Source organism: Odocoileus virginianus, chromosome 33, assembly GCF_023699985.2.
Source record: "Odocoileus virginianus isolate 20LAN1187 ecotype Illinois chromosome 33, Ovbor_1.2, whole genome shotgun sequence".
Taxonomy (NCBI): Eukaryota; Metazoa; Chordata; class Mammalia; order Artiodactyla; family Cervidae; genus Odocoileus; species Odocoileus virginianus.
Window position 1 is genome coordinate 37,522,366 of NC_069706.1, and position 22,406 is coordinate 37,544,771.

At 54.3% G+C, this 22,406-nt stretch overlaps 1 protein-coding gene across 1 annotated transcript in view; it reads left to right on the forward strand.

Annotated features, from left to right (window-relative positions):
* The window catches only part of MMD2 (monocyte to macrophage differentiation associated 2), a 38,743-nt gene extending 16,348 nt beyond the window's left edge, over nt 1–22,395 (forward strand). The window contains exons 2-5 of the mRNA XM_070460494.1: nt 11,730–11,811; nt 13,634–13,794; nt 17,308–17,382; nt 17,770–22,395. Of these exons, the coding sequence (XP_070316595.1) occupies nt 11,730–11,811; nt 13,634–13,794; nt 17,308–17,382; nt 17,770–17,839 (388 nt within the window). The 3' untranslated portion in view covers nt 17,840–22,395. The remainder of the gene's footprint in view (nt 1–11,729; nt 11,812–13,633; nt 13,795–17,307; nt 17,383–17,769) is intronic.
* The last annotated feature ends 11 nt before the right edge of the window (nt 22,396–22,406 follow it).

Genomic DNA, 22,406 nt, shown 5'->3' on the forward strand with positions numbered 1-22,406 from the left:
TTCAGTCCATGTCTCTAACTGGTGAGGGTTACTTCCATGAGCCCAAGACCCCCGTCACACCAGCAGCGAGGGCCCTGCTTCCTAGCATGGTTGAGCAGTAGCACAACTGAGCAGTTGAACTGCACCTTTGATTTAGTTTTAGCGAGTTCTTGTTCACTTGGCCACACATGGCCCGTGGCTGCCACAGTAGCCCACACAACTGTAGAAGCTATTATATTCAGGATCCACGTTCTTGGCAAGACAGACAAGAAACGTCACTTTGCATCTCCCAAGGAGGCAGGGGGTGCCTGACTGTCCTGTTTCTGGTGATGCTGGGGTCTGTCTCAGAGCCAGCGAGGTGATGCTGAGTTCCCTGGATTGGACCATCCCATTGCTTAGCAACCTCTCATTAACCTTCCCTGCATCTGTTGGTCACCCTTGCCTGAATCAATGATTTCATTAGGGGTTGTAGTTTCGTGATTTTTCAGGAGCCTCTCTTCAGGAAAATAGACCCTCTCTTCAAACACCTCTGCACTCAGCATATCAAAGTGGTGGGATCTTTGTTATTATCTAAGACAAAACTGAGCCTTCATTTCTTTTGAAGAAAGGCCTCAGTGAGAGGGAATGAATCAGTCCCTTTTCGAAGTGGAGACATTCTCAGGATGTGCGGATGCTATTTCAGGCTCTTTGCACCCCCTGGGGTTGTGCAGAGTGTGTGTACGTGTGTGTGCAGGTCTGTGTGACCATACCTGTGTGCATGTAGGCGTGCGTGCGTGCACATAGGTGCATTTTGCTCCAGAAAGGTGTAAGTCTCTGGGGGAGGCTGTTCCTGCCTGAAGGCAGCTGCTTTGCTCAGCAGTTGGTGCCTGAATCCTGGTTCTAAGGGATGGAGTTGGCTGGGAACCAGCTTTGGGGGGAGAGGACAGCCCAGGGCCCTCTGCTTTGGAATTTCCATGGCTCCACCCAGGATAGTATCCTGGACACTTGGGCGTGGGCAGGGCTGGGCTAAGCCAGGGCCAGTTGCACTGTGTCGGCGGGGATGGGGCATGCCCAGGCCTCTGCCCTGTTCCATGGGCCCTGGAGTGGCCGCTTCTTCCATGGGGAATAGTATGAGTGTGGAAGAAACGATTTTCTGTGAAAAGATCAGCCATCCCAGGGTGCCCTGCGGTTCTGGTGGGAGGATGGTGCAGCCTACCTGGTGTAAGGTGGCTGCCCCCATCCCTGGAGTTAGGGCTGCTTTTGCCACTTAAGTTGAGCCCGGGGCGGTGACAGGTTCCCTGAGGCTGATGGGGGTGGGGTAGGGGGAGATATTTATTGACTTTCTTTTTATGTAAATATTTATTTACTTATTTTGGCTGTGCCAGGTCTTAATTGCAGCATGTGGGATCTAGTTCCCTGACCAGGGATCAGACCTGGGCCCCCTGCATTGGGAGCCTGCAGTCTTAGCCACTGGACCACCAGGGAAGTCCCTTACTGAGTTTCTCCAAGTTCCTTCTAGTGGATTCTGGTTTGGGATGTGCCTCTTCGAAGGCACATCGGGTGTGGCCCCTGCGAGGAGAAGGGGGGTGGTTGCGATCCCATCCTGGCTTCCAGGAGGAGAGTGCTGCAGAGATGGGATGTGGTGGGTTTAGGGGAGCAGGGATGGGCAGGGTGGTGGCCGGTCTCTTCCCGAGGCGGTGGAAGCTGGAGGGTGTGAGTGAGCCTTGCAGACTGTGATGCGCTGTGCAGACAAGCCTCCTGGGATCAGCAGCCGCAGCAGCCGGGACTGGAACCCTTCAGAGGCGGTACCGCTTCTTATTTGTTGCTTGTTGGCTGCAGGCAGCACTGTGCAGCCTATGGGATCTTCGTTCCCCAGCGGGAGATGGAGCGTGGGCCACCCCCCCGCCCCGGAAGTGGAAACAAGGAGTCCTGACCCCTGGACTGCCAGGCACGTCTTCAGTCTTGCTTCTTGCCCAGAGTGCCTGTGGCTGTATCTCTGGGGTTTTACTCTTAGCTGCCAAGAAACTGCCCTCGTGTGGGCTTCCCCAGAAGCTAAACCCGGGGACGAGGATACAGGGGCAAAGGGTGTATTTGGGAGGTGACCCCGAGATGCAGCAGCAGGGAGCAGGAGTGAGGACAGGGGAGGGCGCAGAGCCTCAGTGGGAGCGGGGTGCCCTGTAGCCGCCCAGAGCTTGGTCCTGCGTGGGAGACTGGGGAGCAAGGCTGGGAGTTGTCTCCACTGAGGGCAGAGGGGCAGGGTCTCCGTCAGCCCGCCCCGGAGTCCCTGCGGAGGCTGATTTCTCTGAGCGTTAGCTCCCCGGGCTCCTGAATCTTCAGTGCAGATCTCAGAGCTCTCGGCCTGGGGTCTGGATGCTGGGGAGGGGGATTGGCATCCCCAGCTTTGAGGCGGAGAGTCGACCACTCAGCTTGTATCAGCTCCCCGTTATGGAGCTTCCATAGGGTGGACGTCCACCCTGGGTTTCTGGTCCAGAATGTCTGGGTTCCCATGGCACCTGTTCGTCTGTCATCTTCTGGGGGCTTCCGGTGAGGCCAGGAGGATGGGGTGGTCCCTGCTTCAGAGGCGTGGACCCTCACTAAGCCAGATTCTGCAGGGAGCCCCTGGGGAGGCTGCAGGGCCGGGCTCTGGCCCCAGCTGTGTTGGGTCAGGACCACCGGCTGCGCACCTCCAGGGGGGCGCCGTCCATGGGAATCGCCCATTTTCTCTGCTCCAGGCCCACCAGGGACCCCGGCCCTTTACCCTTCTTCCTTGGCTTGCCTTCCTGGTCCTGCTGTCTCCTCGCTGGGGTTTCAGTCTCACAGCAGTTCTGAGCTGGCGGCGGCCCATGGTCTGTTCTCCCCAACTCTGTTTCCCAGAGACTGGGCCAAGCTGCTGTCTGCCATCCAGGAGGAGCTGGGAATTCATGAATGGACACAAAGAAGTGGCCCGGGACCCAGCTGGAGCAAGGGAGCAGGCCAGAGGGCCTGGCGCCAGAGGGATGGACAGACAGACCCCACTTTGTCTCCTGGACAAACCCCTTCAGTCCTCTGTCCTGGGGATTCAAGGCTGCCACCGCCAGGCACCGGCCTGGCCCAGAAGGGGCGGCTGCAGCAGTTTCCCTGGGCCCTGGGCTCATTTGGAGGAAGAGGCCCGCTTCTCTCCTGGGGCTGCGGACCCCGGCCGGGCCCAGGCCTGGAGGGGAGGGAGAGATTACAGAACTGAGCCTGGGCCTGGCTGCTTCAGACCGCAGGCGGGGAGGGGGTGGCGGAGAGGGCCAGTCGCTGGCATGCCCAGGCCTGGAGGAGGGCCCAGGTGGTGGGCACAGGGCAGGTGATCAGCAAGCTTAGGCCCTGCCCGGGGCTGCCTGCAGAGACCCCAGGTGGTGGTTTAGTAAGCACACCTTTTACAGGCCCCGCCCAGACCTGGCTGGTAGGAGCCTGAGGCTACTCCATCTTTAACCCTTTATTGGAGTGTAACTACCAACCAAAGTTGGGAAAGGAGTAGACAAGGCTGTGTTGTCATCCTGCTTTATTTAACGTGTATGCAGAGTACATCATGCAGAATGCTGGGCTGGATGAATCACAAGCTGTAATCAAGATTGCTGGGAGAAATATCAATAACCTCGGATATATAGAAGATACCACTCTCATGGCAGAAAGTGAAGAGGAACTAAAGAGCCTCTTGATGAGGGTGAAAGGGGAGAGTGAAAAAGCTGGCTTAAAACGAATTGATGCTTTTGAACTGTGGTGTTGGAGAAGACTCTTGAGAGTCCGTTGGACTGCAAGGAGATCCAACCAGTCAATTCTTAAGGAAATCAGGCCTGAATATTTCTTGGAAGGACTGATCCTGAAGCTGAAGCTCCAGTACTTTGGCCACCTGATGTGAAGAACTGACTCATAGGAAAAGACCCTGATGCTGGGAAAGATTGAGGGCAGGAGGAGAAGGGAATGGTCGAGGAACAGATGGTTAGGTAACATCACTGACTCAATGGACATGAATCTGAGCAAACTCCAGGAAGTAGTGAAGAACAGGGAAGCCTGGCATGCTGCAGTTCATGCGGTCGCAAAGAGTCAGACACGACTTGGCAACTGAATAACAGCAACTACTGGAAAGTGTGTGCCTTTCCTTTAAGGCTGGAAAACTGAGCACCCCCATGGGACCATTTTGAGTTTGGCCGGTTTGGCCAGGGCTGCTCTGACCACTGGCCAGTGAGGTGGGGGTTTCAGGAGCTAGGAAACGGCTCTGTTCCTTCTCTTCCTTCACCTCTGATCCACAGCCTATCCTCCGTCCAGGAGGGAATGATCAGATACTTTATACTACGGTGTGAAAGACTGATGGCAGAACCTTTCCCATCAGGACCATGGACAGGGCTGAAGGAGGAGGTGAGTGGACTGTCTAAACCCGTCTGGGTTGCAGTCAGCCGGACCACTTCTGAGTTGTGTCTCAGAATCCCCGTATACAATGACAAGCGTCATCTCGGTCATGCGCAGTTTACAGCGTCCTTGTGAGGCTGGGAGAGGGGGAGGGAGTGGAAGCTTTGGGGGAACTTTTACACCAGTGACGGCCGCCTCTCGCCTACCCGGCGCCCATGGCAGACGTTGCTAATTCATCACCTAGATTCGTTCTCAGAATTCTTTCAGCACAGCACTGCAGGCTGGCTCCTGCGTGTTGATCAGAGCTGGCGTGTGAGCTGAAGTCCGTGTGCTCCCTCTGCTGGGCCCGGTGTTCATCCTGTGGTCCTGGGGCCCAGGGCATCCCTGCTGAGTGGCACCTGGCATGGTCCAGGTGGGGCGCCTCACCCCCTGCCTGCCGGCCTCTTCCTCCAGCCCACTGCTTCTCGGCCTTGCCCCTGCCCTGGAATCGCGTGGAAAGTTTGTTTTTTTTTTTTTAAAAAATGCCTACCTGCTCCCTGGCCGCATTGATTCTGTTTTGTCAGGGACTTTGGGACTTTTCAGATCTCCCCGGTGGTTGTTAAGGGCAGCAGCACTAGCTCTGGCCCCTTCCTCCAGCCTGCCAGGCGAGGGATGATGTCGCTGTTGTCCTGGGTGGTGTGGGATTCCGGGGAGGGGAGCGGTGATGGCCCAGCGGAGACCCAGCTCATGTCACCTCCATGCTGGCGTGTTCACAGAGGGTCTTCGTCCATGCAAGCCTTCTTCTTTCCTTACTCAGACACGTCGGAGCACCTCTTCCAGAGCTGGTAGAGGAGGCAGAGGGCGTCAGTGTGTATACATGCCTCCTGTGGGCAGGGCACGTCACACGCTGTGTCTTGCTACCCTCCTGTAGCCCAGGTCTTGAGGTTGGACAATCCCAGGCTGAAATCCTGGCTCTGTCCTTTCATATCTGTCTTGAATCACTTCAGTTCAGTTCAGTCGCTCAGTCGTGTCTGACTCTTTGCGATCCCATAGACTGCAGCACGCCAGGCTTCCCTGTCCATCACCAACTCCTGGAGCTTGCTCAGACTCATGTCCATCGAGTCGGTGTTGCCATCCAACCATCTCATCTTCTGTTGTCTCCTTCTCCTCCTGCCTTCAATCTTTGCCAGCATCAGGATCTCTTTAAATGAGTCAGTTCTTCGTATCAGGTAGCCGAATATGGCATCAGAAAGGTGATTTGGTTTTTTGGACCTCAGTTTTCTCAGCTGTAATACCACGGAGGATTTATAGTATCAGAATCATCAGTGTCAGTCATGTGTCGATGTGTACTGAGTGCTGCGGGCAGACTAACCCATTCCATGCCTTTAGGATCCCCCTGGGTGGGTGCTGATAACGTCCCCATTGCTCAGATGAGAAAAGTGAGGCCCAGAAGGCTTGAGCAACTTGTCCACGGACACGTGGGTTGATAAGGGATGGGGCTGGGGTTGAAGGAGTAGGGACTGGAAGGGTTTTGAAGTTCATGGAAGTAAAAGGCAAGAAGGGGCTTTTTAAAGAAATGTATTTACTTATTTGCTGTGGCGGGTCTTAGTTGCATCGTGTGAGATCTTTCGTCGTGGGACACCTGGGACTCTCCAGGTGTGGCTCTTGGGCTTAGCTGCTCCGCAGCATGTGGCATCTTAGTTCCCTAACCAGGGATCAAACCTGCATCCCATGCATTGCAAGGCAGGTTCTTAGTCACTGGACCACCAGGGACGTCCCTTGAGAAGGGACTTTTCAAGGTAATTCCGGTGTGAGCCCAGCAAGAAAAGAGGAGAGTGGTAGAGAAAGCCTCCATCTTCTGGGAGAATTCATGACAGTCGTAACTAGGATGTTGGCAGAAATTCGGACCCTCGCTTTTCTCATCTGAGCAATGGGGATGTTATCAGCAGTCTCCCCGCTCTCGGGGGATTCTAAGGCCAGTGTGGCGTGGTCTCAGGTGGGATGAGGAGCAGTTACTGGATAACGGGCAGAAGGTCCTCATTGTAAAGCAGCTGAGATCTTTGCCCGAGTTGTCTCTGTGCTCGTGACCTGGGTGAGGCAGGACTCGTACGTGGTGACCTTGGGCGTCAAGCAGAGGCGGTTCCTGACCCAAGTGTTGATGGAGAGGCTCGGTCCTCCCAGCTGCTGATAGTGAGATATGAGAGGAGAGAAATGAATCGAAGAAGGAATTGTGATGCAAAAAGCAACCGGGTCGTAAAGATTTGCAGAATTCTCCGCCTGTCCATACATTAAATAGCGGGCACATGTTCAGAAGGGAACACCGCAGATGTGGCCCGCAGACCATTCGTGAGGAGATTAGTGTCGATGGGGACCATGGGCCCATCCGCCTCTGCCCTGAAGCCGGGGCAGAATCCTCCCAGCCGGGGCGAAGACGTGGAGGAGGGCTGCACGCGGACGCGGGCGCTGTTGCTCGAGAAAAGGGAAGAGCCACGAGCAGACGCAGTTCCGACATCTCGGGACGGGACCCGCTGCTCCTGTTTCCAAGGGTGGGGGCGTCTCAGGGGCGGGGTGACCTGCTGAGCTGGGGGGTGATGCTGTCACCCAGGGCCCCGGGAGGGCAGAGCGTGGGACCAAAGAAGACATTCTCCAGCCTGAAGGTCTCGAGGAACTTGCCTTCTCCCCTTTGGCCTTGCTTGGGCCCCGTCACCCCTTCCTCCTTTGTTCTAACTCTGACCGATCCCGTCCTTTTTTATTTACGTGGTCTTGGCTGCGCTGAGTCTTCACTGCAGTGCTCGGGCTTTTCATTCCGGGGCTTCTCGTTGCAGAGCTTAGAACCCTTTCCTTCTTTTTGGTATCTTTTTTTTTTTTTAATGGGAATGTCTGTCCCGCGCCTGTCCCACCATTGTATTTTGGAAGCACACAGTTTATTTGGTTTCCCAAACTCACAGCTGGAGAGGAATTTTGCCTCGGAAGGAATCGTACTTCCGCGTCTCACCCATGTCTGACTTAGATGTTTTTGCTTGACTCGACTTGCTCACTCTCTCAGTCGTGTCTGACTCTTTGCGACCCAGTGGACTGGAGCCCGCCAGGTTCCTCTGTCCATGGGTTTCTCCAGGCAAGAATACTGGAGCGGGTTGCATTTCTTCCTCCAGGGGATCTTGCCAACGCGGGGGACGGATGCAGGGATTGAACTCGCCCCCCCCCCGCATTGCAGGCGTACTCTGCCACTCAGGCATCGGGGAAGCCCTAGATGACGTTTCGATGAGACTTTGAATTTTGGGCTTTAGAGGTAATGCTGGGTTGAGTTGAGACTTTTGGGATTGTTGGGCTGGAACGAGTGTATTTTATGCTTAAGAAGAACGTACATTCGAGGGGCCTGCGGTGGTACTCTGTGGACACACAAGGAAGTTGCATGGCCGCCCAGAGACGTTAAGACGTTTCCCAAGTCACACAGCGGTGAAGTGACCATGCAGGGACGTCCCACCCAGCTGTGTGTCTGGCTCCAAAGCCCTACCCCGCCAGCTCAGGGTGGGGGTCGACCTTCCGTCCCAGTCTCCCTCGCAGCTCAGCTTTGGGAGCCCTCCGCAAGGAGGTACCCTCTCTACTCCCATGAAACGCTGCGGCCATGTGGTCATCTAAGAGGCCGGGCTGGCCGCAGAACGCAGATTCTGTTCTCCAGAAAGGAGGCAGAAGGCCCATTTCCCTCCCTTATTTGAACCAGCAGCAACTTGCTAGAAATGCTGACTCTGAAATTTCCCACAGACTTGAAGGCTGCCAGCTCTGTTCCAGAACATTCTAAATTTTCTCTCTGCATTTCAGCTGTTAAAAGTGACTCCCTCATCCCTGTACTGGGGAAACAGATAGACAAGCCGTGGCACGTCCATACGCTGGGCTAGTTCTCAGCAATGAAAAGGAAGGAACCACTGGCCCAGGCAACAGCATGGATGACGCTAACCTGCATTAAGCTGAGTGGAGAAAGCCAAACTCAAAAGGCTGTGCCAGGGGAAAAGAAGAAAAGAGGCTGGAAGGGTTGAGATGATGGCCAAGAATAGTAATGTTAGGAGGGTCCATTTTTTTTTCAAAGGAAACAAGTTTGTCTTAGATACAGTTTAAGCAGAAAAGAAGTAAGTCCCTGTTTGGCATTCCAAGCACAGTTTCTTTTCATCTAAGAATGCACTTGACTTTATGCAATCAATTCTTTTCAGACAGTAAAATAAAATAAATGTCTGCAGGGCTTCTGTGTGATCCCGTGTATGAGGTGCTGGAAATGGGGAAGCTATGAGGGGTCAGAGAGCAGAGCATCGGCTACAGGACTGAGGAGAGGGACGGGGCAGCAGGAGGGCGTTTGGGGGGATGGGCCTTTTATTCCTCTTGGTTTCTCTCGGTTATGGTGGTGGTTATACAACGCTCTTCATTTACCTAAACGTATATAAAGATGTGCCGCAAAAAGGGGAAATTTTACTGAACGTAAATGGAAAGGAAAATTAAAAACATAAACAGTGAATGCACTGTCCTCTTCAGAATGCCTGCCTAGAGGTTTGTGAAGGAAGAAAAAGGATGCCACAGGGAGTTAAAATGTTCTCGATTCTTGCGGGCTGTGGGAACTCTGTTTCTTGGGTCTTTGCCCCTGGCCCCTCTCCACTCTCCCAACTGCATTCAATAGCGGCAGCTCCGGGTGAAAGACAAGGAAAGTTTTGTGGAGCCCAGAAATAAATAAATAAACTGCTGCATCCCGGTCGCCCTGGCAACCGTGACATCACCCTCGGACCTGAGAGGCTGGCCTTGTGAGGGGCTTGGTGTTTGTTAAAGGGGCAGGGGAGAGGGCGGTCCCGGCTACAGGTGGGGGAGAAAGGTGTCAGCTGCACCCCTTCATGGCTGGCCTCGGAGTCCCGGCCCCCAGCCCCATCAGCGTGGTGTGTAAGCTAGCACCGCCTCTCTGGGGGGGCTCTGGGGGCAGACTCTGTCAAAGGGAACGCTGTGTGTGCCTGTGTTGGTGTCTCTGGTAACAGATGAACACACACTTTGTGACTTAGTTGTTATTTTATTTTTTTGCCACGTCACACTACACACATGATCTTAGTTCCCCGACCAGGGATTGAACCTGTGCCCCCTGCAGTGGAAGCACGGAATCTTAACCAGAGGACCGCCAGGGAAGTCCCCACACTTAGTGGCTTAAAGCAATGGAAATCGGGCCCCGATTTGGTTCCCTCTGGAGGCTTGCGGACACGCCTGCTCCGGGCCTCCCTCCCAGCTTCTGACGGCTGCTGGCACCCTCAGTGTGAAGCTGCCCCAGGCCTGTCTCTGGTCTTCACTATGTGTCTCTCCTCTGCTTACAAGGACACCTGTCATGTTGGATGAGGGGCTCAACCCCCTTCAGTGTGACCTCATCTCAGCTGATTACATCTGCAGCTCTTTACAAATAAGTCAGATTCGGAGGTTCTGGGGGGTCAGGACTTCAGCACAGGAATTTTGGGGCGACATAATTCAGCTGTTACAGCACTATTTTTTTGTTGTTACATTTGCTCTAGTGGTGTAGACCCAGCATACAGGAAGTGCTCCACAAATGCTGAGTGGACCACACCCGGCCGGCACTGGGAGTGCAGAGTCTTAACCGCTGGACCACAGGGAAGTCTCCCACACCTAGCGTGGACACAGCATCCAGTGGTGCTTTATAAATGTTCTGTGCACTGTGTTGCATTGAGCACTTTATTCTCAACCACACACTCATTTCTCATGTTGGTGGGTCTTTCTAGTCATAATCGGGTTCCTGGAGTGGGGGCTGGTTTTCGGTGTTTTAGTGGAGTTTACCACCCCCCTCCCAGCCCCTGTGGATGATTCTTGGCAGAGTCCAAGGTGAACCGTCCACTTGCCTGACTCTGAGCCGGTGTGGTCCTGCCCACCTCCGAGACAAGGTGTTGGCAGCTCTCATCCCCCAGCCCTCACCCCACTTCCAGCCTGACCTGGAGACGCCTGCAGGGAGTCCTGTCAGGGGCAGGCCTGTCCCATCCCACCTGGGTGATGTCGCTTCCTGACGCTGCCCTGGAGCATCCCCTCTGGAAAGCAGGGGTCATGATGGCTCTGTGGGCCGGTGGAGCTCCTGTGAGGGGGAGACGAGAAACTGGGGTGGACAGGCGGGACTGGGGCTTGGAAGATTCTCTAAAGACACCAGAACATCAGGAATGTTTATCGTTGGAATTTCCAGGAGACCTGGGTTGGATCCCTGGCTTGGGAAGATCCTCTGGAGAAGGGAAATGCTACCCACTCCAGTATTCTGTCCTGGACAGTTCCATGGGCTGTATAGTCCATGGGGTGGCAAAGAGTCAGACACGACTGAGCGCCTTTCACTTTTCCTGGTGGTTCAATGATTAGGACTCTGCACAGTTAGTGCAGGGGCCACGGGTTCGATCCCTGGTTGGGGAAGTAAGATCCCTCATGTGGCCAAAAAAATTTTTTTTAAATAGGAATGTTTACTGTCAAGATGAAGTCACCTGGCTGTTCCACCTGTGGATCAATGCCCAGCAGAAATGATTGCATATGTTCACTACCATGAATGCCCACAGCAGGGTTACCATAACAGCCTCAAGCTGGAACGTCCACCTCCAGTAGATAGGATAAATGAATTGTGGTTTGCTCACCTGGCAAAATACTGTATTGCAATGAAAGCAACCAATTACTCCATCTGACAAAAGTCACGCTGAGCGCAAGGAGCCAGACCCAGAGAGTGTGTGCTGTGTGATCCTACAGATGGGAAAAATCAAGAACCAGCAAAAGTAACCTACAGTGACAGTGTGTGTGTGTGGGGCTGGGGGTTGGGTTCCTTGAGGGGTGACGCTCCGGGGAAGGGCTGGGGGTCGGGTTCCTTGAGGGGTGACGCTCCGGGGAAGGGCTGGGGGTCGGGTTCCTTGAGGGGTGACGCTCCGGGGAAGGGATGTGAAGGCAGTTTCTAGGGTGTGGGAAAGGCGCTCTGGGCGTGTGTCTGTGTAAAATCCTTGGAACTGCACCCTGGGGACCTGTATACTGTGTGTCTGTGACACGTAAAGAAAATTAAATTAGGAAATGAAAGAGCATGCTGCACCCCGAGATTGATTTATTAATATTTTGTCCACACTTCATGACTTGCGGGATCTTAGTTCCCTGACCACGGATTGAACCTGGGCCCTCGGCAGTGAGAGCACAGAGTCCTAATCACTGGACTGCCAGGGAATTCCTTGAAACCTGATATTTAGCAAATTTGACTTTGGGGATTTGGCTCAAAATGCTGGATAGTCAAAAAAAGAGAGAGGGAATGAGGGGAGGAGAGGGGAGGGCAGCGGAGGCGGGCCCTCCCCACCAGCAGGGCCGAGGGCCCCTGGGGCTCTGTGACCGGGGCTGCTGCCGGCTGCCTTGGCCCAGCTTCCGGGGATTCTGTGTCTTCCCCTCAGGTTCATGAACCACCGGGTTCCCGCCCACAAGAGGTACCAGCCCACGGAGTACGAGCATGCTGCCAACTGTGCCACCCACGCTGTGAGTCCTGGGGGGCCGAGAGCCACAGGAGGGGCCGGGAGGCGGCCCGTTGCCCTTGGGGTCCGTGTTCTCATCCCAGAGCGCTGACCCGAGGGGGCCTGTCCCTCAGGCCTTCTTCCGTGGCCCCGGAAGGGGGAGTGGGATCCCAAGGGAAGGCCATGTGGGTAAATGGGACTGTGGCTCTGAGCATGCCTCTCTTTGGCCTTAAGAACCCTCAGTGGCCCCCTAGTATCCAGTATAGTGTCCGGGCTCGGTAGAAGCTCCCAGCTACAGGTCTTAGCCTGAATGTCGGCCCACCTCCCCCTGCCGTGATCTTGCCCCCAGGCGCCAGCATCCTGAGCCCCACCTGCTGTTTCCAAACTAGAAGGCATGACCCAATGTCTTTGCACATGCTGTTTCCAGGGCCTGGATTACTTGCCATCTCCCCCACGAAATCCTGCTCTGGGCAGCGGTCCTTAAACCTCTGGGCCCCTTTGAGGATCTTAGGAAGATCCGGACCTATGCTGTCCAGCTTCGTGGCCACTGGCCTCGCGCAGCTGAAATACGGCACGTCTGAGGTGCGCTGCCAGTGTAGACTACACAGCAGCTTTTGAAGACTCAGCGTGAAAAAAAGAATGCAAGATATCTTAATTCTTTTTATATTAACGATGTGTTGAAATGATACTTTGGATATATCAGACTAAGCAAAATGTATCAATAAAGTCAGTTTCACCTTTTTTAAAATTTTTAAATAAAATTTTTTCATATTTAAAATGTGGCTACTAGAAGATCTAAAATTACGTGTGCTGGGACTCCCCTGGTGGTCCGGTGGCTAAGACTCTGTGCTCCCAGTGCAGGGGGCCCCAGGTTCGATCCCTGGTCAGGGAACCTGATCCCACATGCCGCAACTAAGAGTCTGCACGCTGCAGCTAAAGATCCTGCACACTGCAGGGAGGATCGAAGATACCAAGTGCCACAACTAAGACTCGGCGTGGCCAAATAAATAAATTAAAAATAATTAAAAAGAAAGTTTCCTGTGCCACCTGCATTATATTAAGTAGTTCTATCGGCTGGAGCTACTGTAGAGTCTCTCTCCAAAATAAGTGCTCCTAACACACAGAATTAGACAAACTCTTTTGGAGACCCTATACCCCACCCCCCTCTCCCCGCCAGGGCTTTGGAGAACTCTGAGACTTCTCAGAGGAACCAATGGATAAACCAACATGTGAAGAGTGAGTTTTCCAGGTAGACACTGTGGGGAGGGACGTCTTCGGAGAGAACTCTGTGGGCAACAACGCGGCCGTGTGAAGCATCATGACCAGTCTTGGGTGCCGAGACCGGGTTAGCAGTGGACATGGAGGATGGGGGCAGCAGCCAGAGATGCGTCCTGGAGACAGGAGATCCTGGCTTCCTGTTTCACCGCTACATCATCTAGAGCGATGCTGTCCAGTATGGTATCCACTGTCCTGGTTTAGCTGTTGGATTCGAAGCTGAAACCAGTTGAGGTGAAATAAAATGAAGACAGCAAGTCCTTAGTGGTACAGCCACATTACATGTGCTCGGCAGCTGTGTGGGCTTGGAGGCTGCCATATTGGACAGGGCAGGTCTAGAACCTTCCCTCCACCATGGGAATGCTGTGGGGCAGTGCAGGTCTGGAATATTTCTACCATGGTAGGGGGTTTTGTTGGGCAGTGCAGGTCTAGAACCTTCCCTCCATCACAGGGAGTCCTGTTGGGCAGTGCAGGTCTGGAGAAAACACGTGGGGGCCCCCCGGGGGCTCAGCACTTGCCTGGCCCCGGCTCCAGAGCCCGACTTTGCAGCACCGCCCCCTCCCTGCCTCCAGCTCTGGATCATCCCCAGCATCCTCGGCAGTTCCAACCTCTACTTCCTGTCGGACGATGACTGGGAGACGATCTCCGCCTGGATCTACGGCCTCGGGCTCTGTGGGCTGTTCGTGGTGTCCACCGTGTTCCACACCATCTCCTGGAAGAAGAGCCACCTCAGGTAGCTGCTGCCCAGCCCACAGGTGGGGGCGTGTGCCTGGCAGGGTCACCAGGGCTGGTGCCCATGGCGGGCCGAGGGGGAGGCGAGATCCTCGGGCTGTGCGTGGCTCAGCGGAGGGGGGCCCAGGATGGAAGGCCTTGTGCCACGTTAGCTTCAGGCCGGCGGGGTTGAGTCCCCCGGGGGACCCCCTCACCCTCAGAAGCCTCGTTTGCCCCCCTCTGAGCGGCCGGAAGAGCAAGCTCCTCCCAGGTCGTTACGAGGGACCCTTAGCTGTCACAGTAACTGCCCGTTCCTGGGCAGCCCTAGGTTCCGGGCACTCTGCATCTGTTACTTTGGATCTCTCCAGAAATTCTGCAGTGTAGGCTTTAGCATCCTGGCTTTTAATTTTGATTTGTTTTGTGGTAAATATGCATGGTGTAAAATTTACCATCTTGACCGTTTCCAAGTGTACCATCCAGTGGCATTAAGCACATTAACACTGTTGTACAACCATCACCACCATCCACCCACTGAATATTTTCATCTTCCCAAACTGCGGCCCTGTCTCCGTTAAACGCTAACTCTGCATCTCCTCCCAGCCCCTGGCACCGCCCTTCTACTTTCTGTCTCTGTGCGTTGTCTCTGTACACGCCATGTAAGTGGGATCATATACTACTTACACTTTTGTGAGCACAACGTCCTCAGAGTTCATCCTCGTCACAGCAGGTGTCAGAATCGCCTTCCTTCTCAAGGCTGAATCATGTCTCACTGTGCAGTTGTTTATCCCTTCCGCTGTTACGGACGCCTGGGGTGCCTCTGCCCTTTGTCACCAGCTTCTTTGACTGACTGAGACTCATCCTGGTGCTCATCCACGTTGCAGCTTACAGAATCCCGGCTCTTGTGGATGATGACTCTGAATTTGGAAGGTGACAGGACAGGCTTAAGGTCACCTCGCTGGTCGTGTCCAAGCCAGAACTGATTCCAGGACTCCAGGGCCCCCACAGAGTGAGGGGACGCTCCGGTCCATTGTAGCAGCCGCAAAGATCACTGGTCCCCATGTCCAGCGCCCCTCCTGCCCCCCAGAAGCCCTGTGACTCTGCTGTGTCCCACCCGTCCTGCCCCCATTCTTTCCGTGGGTCCTGGTGGACCCCACTGTACGCTGCTGTAATGAATTCCCACCCACGGAGCGTCCAGAAGCAACAGGAGCTTAGCCGCTCCCGGTCTAGGAGGCCAGAGTCTGAGACTAGCGAGTCAGTGGGGCCACGTCTCCGGGGGGGACCCTGTATTTCCTTCTCCGGCTTCTGGTGGCTCCTGTGGTTCCTCGGCTTGTGGCCGCGTCGCTCCAGTCTCCACCTCTGTCTCCATGGGCCTGCCTTCTGTGCATCTGTGTGTCCCGGTCCCCCCTCTCCTTTTCCTTCTAAAGACGCCAGCCCCTGGGTGTGGGGCCCACGCATCAGTGGTGTGACTGTGCCGCCCCCTGGTGTCCTCATCTGTGATGTCGTGGATGAAAAAAACGGCCCCTACCTGCCCAGGTGGGATTAAAGAGGTCATGCTGAAGAGCTTTGCACGGTGCTCTGATTACAGAACGTGCTCTGTACACGTCAGCTGTTGTTACTCCCTGTGTTTCTAGGGAGACTATCAGTTGGCCCAGCATCAGATACAAAACACTGGCCGTTTAGAGGGCTGCAGTGACCAGACTGAATCACAGTTTGTATTCGTTATCTACTGCTGAGTAATTATCCTGAATCATGGAGACTTCAAATAATGATCAACTCCAGTTCTCTCTCTCTAAGTTTCAGAGAGGCAGGAACTGGGGAACTTCGCTGTGTGGTTCTGGTCCAAGGTTGCTGAAGTGGCCAAGATGCTGCCGGGGCTTCCAGGGGCTGGAGAAGCCACTTCTGAAGCTGCTGCCTTGCAGGGCTGGCGCATCGGTGCTGGATCCTTGGGGGGTGCTTGGTCATTCCCACGTGGACCTCTCCACGGCCCTGTGGCTCGTTCCCCTCCGTAGTTAGCGATCCAAGAGAACAAGGCGGAGGTTGTCATGTCTTTATGATCGAGCCTCAGAAGCCACACATCGGCACTTGTGCCACCTCACATCGGTTCCACATGTTTGCTGTACTCGTTGTGGGAAGGGCTGATGAGGGTGTGAGGACCAGGAGGTGGGGCTCCTTGGGTACCATTTTGGAGGCTGCACCACACTGGCCAGACGTGTTAAGGAATGTCGCCTGCCCTTGAAGGTGAGGTCATAATGGAAACAGGTGACGTGTGTGAGCACTTCCTGTTTTGCGTGGTGCTGAGTCCTGGCCCTCTTCACCCTCACCCCGTGGCAGGATGCCAGTATTCCTCGCTGTTTCACAGATGAGGGAGCTGAGACCCGGGAGAGCAAGTACTTGCTCAGGGTCATCATTCCTCCGTGGCAGGGCTGGGATCCGAACCCAGGCCTTCTGGCTCCAGAACTTGGACCTGAACCGGAATACCAGAACCCAGACGGTCTTCAGGGGCACCTAGGTTTGCTGGTTTAGTGAAAAGAGACTAAATGTTTAATTTTCCATGTTTTCTTCTGCTTGCCATGCTTCTATTGAGTATTTTTTAGTTCGTTTTTATTTTTTTTAACTGAAGCGTAGTTGGTTTACAATCTTCTGTTAGTTTCAGGTGTATAGCAAAGTGATTCAGTTATACACACACACATATATGTACTTTTTCAGATTCTTTTCCCATATAGGTTATTAAAAATGTTGAGTATAGTTGAATTTTTTTCATTGTTTAATTGAAGTATAATTGATGTACAGCATAAGTTACAGGTGTACAATTAGTGATTCACAATTTTTTAAAGATTATACTCCATTTATAGTTACTGTGAAACACTGGCTCTATTCCCCGAGGTGTATGATACGTCCTTGTAGCTTATTTTATTGTGTTTTATTACTCAATATTTATTTATTTAGCTGCATCTCAAGGCATGCAGGATCTTAGTTCCCTAACCAGGGATTGAACCCCGGCCACCGCAGTGAAAGCACCCAGTCCTACCCACTGGACCGCCGGGGAACTCCCCTCCTGGCTTGTTTTATGTGTAACAGTTTGTATCTTTTCATCGCCTTCCGCCCCTCCCCTCTCCCCTTCCCACTGGTGACCTCCTCTGTTCTCTGTGTCTGTGAGTCTGTCTTTTGCAGACTGTGTTTCTTTCTGTTGTGAGTCTGTTTTTTTAAGCTACTGAATTTTTTATCATTTGAAATCTTTCGAAAAGCCCAGAATGTAAAACAGGATGCAGAGTTGCTCTGATTAAAGTAGAAGAGGAGGATGTCAGGGGAGGAGGGTCCTTGACGGGACCCCCGAGGTGTCTCCATTCAGCCCCTGGGATGACAGGGAGCCTGGCTGGAAAAGCACTGCCTTGGTTGCTCACAGATGGGGACGCTGAGGCCCGAGGGGTCGTGGCTGGATGGAGGCTCACCAGCCCTGCGCCCAGGCCCCCCCCCCCCCCCCCACAGAGCCCGTTTGTCCAGGTTGGGCCCCCGTAACCCGCCTTCTCTGCCGCAGGACGGTAGAGCATTGTCTGCACATGTCGGACCGCATGGTCATCTATTTCTTCATTGCGGCCTCCTACGCGCCCTGGTGAGTGTCTCTGCGGGTCCCCGGGCAGGGTGGGGGCTGGGGCTGGCTTCCTCTCCTTCCCTTCTTCCAATTTCCCTGCACAGTTTGGCTGGGTGACCTGTGACCTCAGCACAAGAATGTAGGTAAAAGGGCGTCCTCCAAGCCTTCTCCTTCCTAGAAGCCATGACTTAGCGCCAGTTTCCTGTGTATCCTTCCAGGGTGATTTTGTGTAGAAAAGAGCAAATGTGTATGTATAGACATGCATTTGCATACATGCATATGCATATATGCAAATACACACACACATATATATTCACACTTACACTTTCCTACTTTATTTTTTTAAAGTCTTTATTGATCTTGTTACAATGTTGCTTGTGTTTTACCTTTTGATTTTTTGGCCACGAGGCATGTGGATTCCCAGCTCCCTGACCAGGGATCCAACCGAGACCCCCTGCCTTGGAGGGTGACGTCTTAACCAGTGGACCACCAGGGAAGTCCCTATTCTTTCCTACGTTCATGCTCAGTGGTGTCTGACTCTTTGTGACCCATTGGACTGCAGCCCTCCAGGCTCCTCTGTCCACAGAGATTCTCCAGGCAAGATACTGGGGTGGGTAGCCATGCCCTCCTCCAGGGGATCTTCCCCACCCAGGGATCGAGCCCAGGTCTCCTACGTTGCAGGCAGATTCCTACTTGAGTAGAAAAGGAAGGATACTGTACAAACGCTGAAGCCAGCTTTCACTCTCTTAGTCATGTTCTGGGGGACCTCTTTTCATATTAGTACCATGAAGATTTCCCCATTCCTTTGTTATAGCAGCATAATATCCCCTGGCCACCCCTGCTTATGAGTGTTTATGATGTCAGGACGCCCCTTCCTTCACCATAACACACAGGGCTGCCGTGAATGTCCTTGCTGATGGGTCATACAGCACATGTGCCTGGTTCGGTTGCCTGGAAACAGGTGAAACTGCTGAGCCAGCCTGTTTAGAGCTACAGAAGCCCCAGGTTCTTAAGCCGAGCCTGATCTTTGTGGGGTGAATGCCGAGCTTGGAGGCCCAATGGCAAGAGTGGGCCTTAGGCCCTTGGCTAACTGTTGCCAAGGCGCCTTGCACAGATTGTACTGGTTTAAACTCCCCCGGCAGGACCTCCCTGGGGGTCTGGTGGTTGAGAAACCGCCTGCCAGGGCAGGGGGGACATGGGTTCAATCCCTGGGCCCGGAAGCTCTCATATTTTGCAGTGTGGCTGCGCTCAGGCACCACAGCTACTGACCCTGCTCTCTAGGGCCCGGGAGCCATAGCTGCGGAAGCCGGCCCACCCTGGGGCCTGTGCGTGCTGGCCTCCAAGACGTGGGAGCCACAGAAAGGCTTGTCCCAGTTTTGCCCAGGGAATTCCAATGTTTGGCTATCGTAAATGGAGTGTTCTTTTTCATCATGTCAACTAGTAAGTGGGTTTAGCTGGTGCACATGAAGGCGACTTGCCTTCGGAACACGTTTTGTTGAGATGTGCCTTGGGGGGGGTCCACACAGGGAATTCCCACATCCCACGGCCGGCCCCCCGGATGGAGAAGCCATGTGTCTAGCCCCTCCCCAGCCCACGGCTCCCGGGGGTGGTGTCCACGTCCCGTGGTCGGCCGTCTTGGAGCAGCTTTGCCCGATGCCATCTTTCACATGAACGGAATCATTCTTTCGGGTCTCGCTTTCAGGTGGCCCTGTGTGGTGAGGGTCACGGAGTCATGGTCCAGACTCCTTGCTGGGCAGTGTTCTGGATGAATGAACCAGAGGCGTCCGTCTCCTGTGACAGGCAGTTTGCGGGGTTTCCAAGCTTGGGGTGATTATGGCTGCACGGTGGGTCCTCTGTTCTCGTGTGGGTGTGGCAGTGAACTGAGGAGTGGGTGGGGCTTGAAGCAGGATATTCACTTGGTTTTATTTTATTTTATTTGTTCTGTGGACCATTTTTAAAGTCTTTATTGAATTTGTTACAGCATTGCTTCTGTTTCACGTTTCGGTTTTTTGGCTGTGAGTCATTTGGTTTCTCAGCTCCCAATCAGGGATTAAATCTGCTCCCCCCTCCCTGCATCGGAAGGCGAAGTCTTAACCACTGGACCATTAGGGAAGTCCTTGGTTTTATCTTTTGGACCGAAGGATGATGCCTTGGGAGCAAGGAGGTGCAAGGAGGCTGATGCAAGGAGCTGGGAGAGAGATGGTTGTGGCCGGGGCCCTGGCAGTGGCCTTGGAGTTGAGAGGATGGGTGGATGGATGGAAAATGTATTTACAGGAAACTGAGGGGGAACTGTGAGTGACTGAAGGTGGGGAGGAATACCCAGGTTTCTGGCTTCCCCCAGGAAATCGGCCCTTGCTGCTGTCAGCCTGGAGACGTGATCAGAGGCAGCCCGTGCCCCTGAGCTTTGTGGGAGGAGGGCACGTATAAACCAGGATGCTCTGGTTGTCAGATGCCCGGTGGGCTGGTGTACGCGGGCCCCGGAGAGAACGGTCAGTCCCGGGGGAGGGGCTGCTGTTCTAGCGGGTAGGTGGGGGCTCCTGGAGATGCAGAGAGCAGCAGAGGGAAGCCAGGAACGATGGGAGGGTGCCTCCTGATGGCCCCGGGCCACCCCAGGCACCACCTGCAGTTCTCAGGAGTCGGGCGATCTCTGGTTTCTTTTTTGGATGTTGCCAGTTAGAGTAAAGCTAGGTTTTGTGCTCAGCCGCAGTAACTATCCTTGAGTGAGATTTCTGAAACCACCCTCTGACTGTCCCCCCGCCTTGGCTGATTCAGTGCCTGGGTTTCTGTTCTTTATCCCTGATGCTGACGGTCTGGGCACTGACTCTGTGCCCATCGAGTGCTGGTGTCTGAGGACGTGGCTGCGAACAGAGACACAGGCCCTCTGTCCTTGTGGGACTTAGCGTCTCCCGGAGGATGTGGACTTTGTCCCGACACCGACGCGGAGACAGAACCATTACTGTGGTCCAAGCTGCGGGGGAGGGACACAGGGGCCGAGAAGGGGAGATGTCTCCTGGTTTGCGAGCTGCGTCGGGGGGAAGGGTCGGCAGAACCTGGTGGTTGACCAGATGTGGGGTTGAGAGAGGATCAGGGGCGATGACAGTGTCCTACCTGGACACCTGGCTGCATGGGGGAACAGAGAAGGGAGACAAGGGTTTGTGGAGTGATTTGTGGGTATTTTTCTTCGTGGTGCTCTGGTTGAGGGGGTGGAGGCGTGAATGACTCTGGGTCCCCCCATCCCTGCCTCAATCTGAAAAAAACTCCGTGTTTTGGTTTTTATGTTTGTTCTTTAAAACTTTATTTATTTATTTTTGGCTGCGCTGGGTCTTGGTTGCTGAGTAGGCTTTCCTCCAGTTGCGGCGAGCAGGGGCTGCGTCTCCTTGCAGTGGCTGCTTTTGTTGCGGAGCGCAGGCTCTAGGCTGCTCAGACTTCAGTGGGGGCGGCTCCCGGCTCTAGAGCGCAGGCTCAGGAGCTGTGGTGCAGGGGCTTAGGTGCTCCGAGACAGGTGCGATCTTCCCAGACCAGGGATCGAACCCGCGTCTTCTGCATTGGCAGGCAGCATCTTTACTGCTGAGCCACCAGGGAAGCCCCTTTATTTTCATTTTTGATAGATTAGACTTACATACAAGATTCTAGCATATCAACTCTACTTAAAGAAGGGGTCTAAAAGGTGGTCGAAAGGCTCCGGCATTGCTGAAAGAGAACAGTTGTGGCATCAGACCGCACGAGGCCCTGGTCCTGATCAGCCTTTCCGGAGCCACATGTCCTAGGATAACTGCCGAGTCTGTCCAAGCCTCAGTCTCCTGTCCTTTACAATGGAGGCAGCGATACTACCCCGTCCCCCAGCTGTTGTGAAGAGGGACAATGGTGACCTGCACACAGATGCCATTCACGCGATTAACCAGGCAGGGAGGACCGTGTCATGAATGATCAAGAAAACTGGCTGGGTCAAGGGTGACACAGAAGCTTCCTTTCCGCAGTGCTTCAGAAAACTACTAATAATCGAGTCATAAATACTGAGGAGGACAGAAGACAAGTCACCGCCTTCTGGAACCAGAGCCCCTTCTGCAGGAATCTAGCGCGCTTCTGTGCAGTCAGGTTGTACAGACGGCGGCACAGGCCGGAGGCAGGAATGCATGCACTCGGGGCTGGAGAGAGGGTTTAGGACAAGCCCCCTGGCCTGGGGCACAGGCCTGCATTGTCCAGGGCCCCTGGCTCTGCAACCGTTTCCTAAGCCGGGGTCCCCGTCCTCCAAGCTCTAATACCTGATTACCTGAGGTGGAACTGATGTATTAATAATAATAAAAAAATAAGTAAAAATAAAAAAGTGTATAATAAATGTAATGTGCTCGAATCATCACGAAACCATCACCTCCCCAGTCCATGGAAAAATTGTCTTCCACGAAACCCGTCCCTGGTCCCTCAAAGGTTGGGGGCCGCTGACCTAAGCCAACAGCTGGAGCCAAAGGCTGGGCCCTGCAGGCACCTGGCCCAGGAGACACCACTCGGCTCGAGCAGCGGAGAGAAAAACCCACTTTTCTGGGAGACTGGGGAGAGAGTCTCAGGAATGGGGAAGGAGGGAAGGAGTTCCTCCTGCAAAGTCCCATTTAATGCCAAACTGCTGGCTGCAGAGGGAGAAATCCATGAGGCCCAGCTCAGCTGTCACCCAGCGGGCAGGACTTGCCTGGGGGTCCAGTGGGTGGGAGTCCGCCTGCCAGTGCAGGGGACACGGGATCCATCCCTGCCCTGGGAAAATACCGCAAGCCGCGGGGCAACTAATTCCGGGCGCCAGGAAACGCCCTCTGGTTTGAGATGCCCTTTTCCTTCATGCTGGGACATCCTCAGTGTTGCTGACTTGGCTCGAATAATTGCATACAGTTTCGTTTTCTCTGTCTCCCCACGTGTCCTCCGTGAGGGGCCACATCCCACACGTGCAGCCACAGGGGACAGGGGTTCTGTGGGGTCCGTGTCCCTGGGAGGGGCTGGCTGTGGAAGGCGCGGTCCCAGGCCCGCCCCCCACCCGCTCAGGCCCCTGTGCCCTCCCGTCC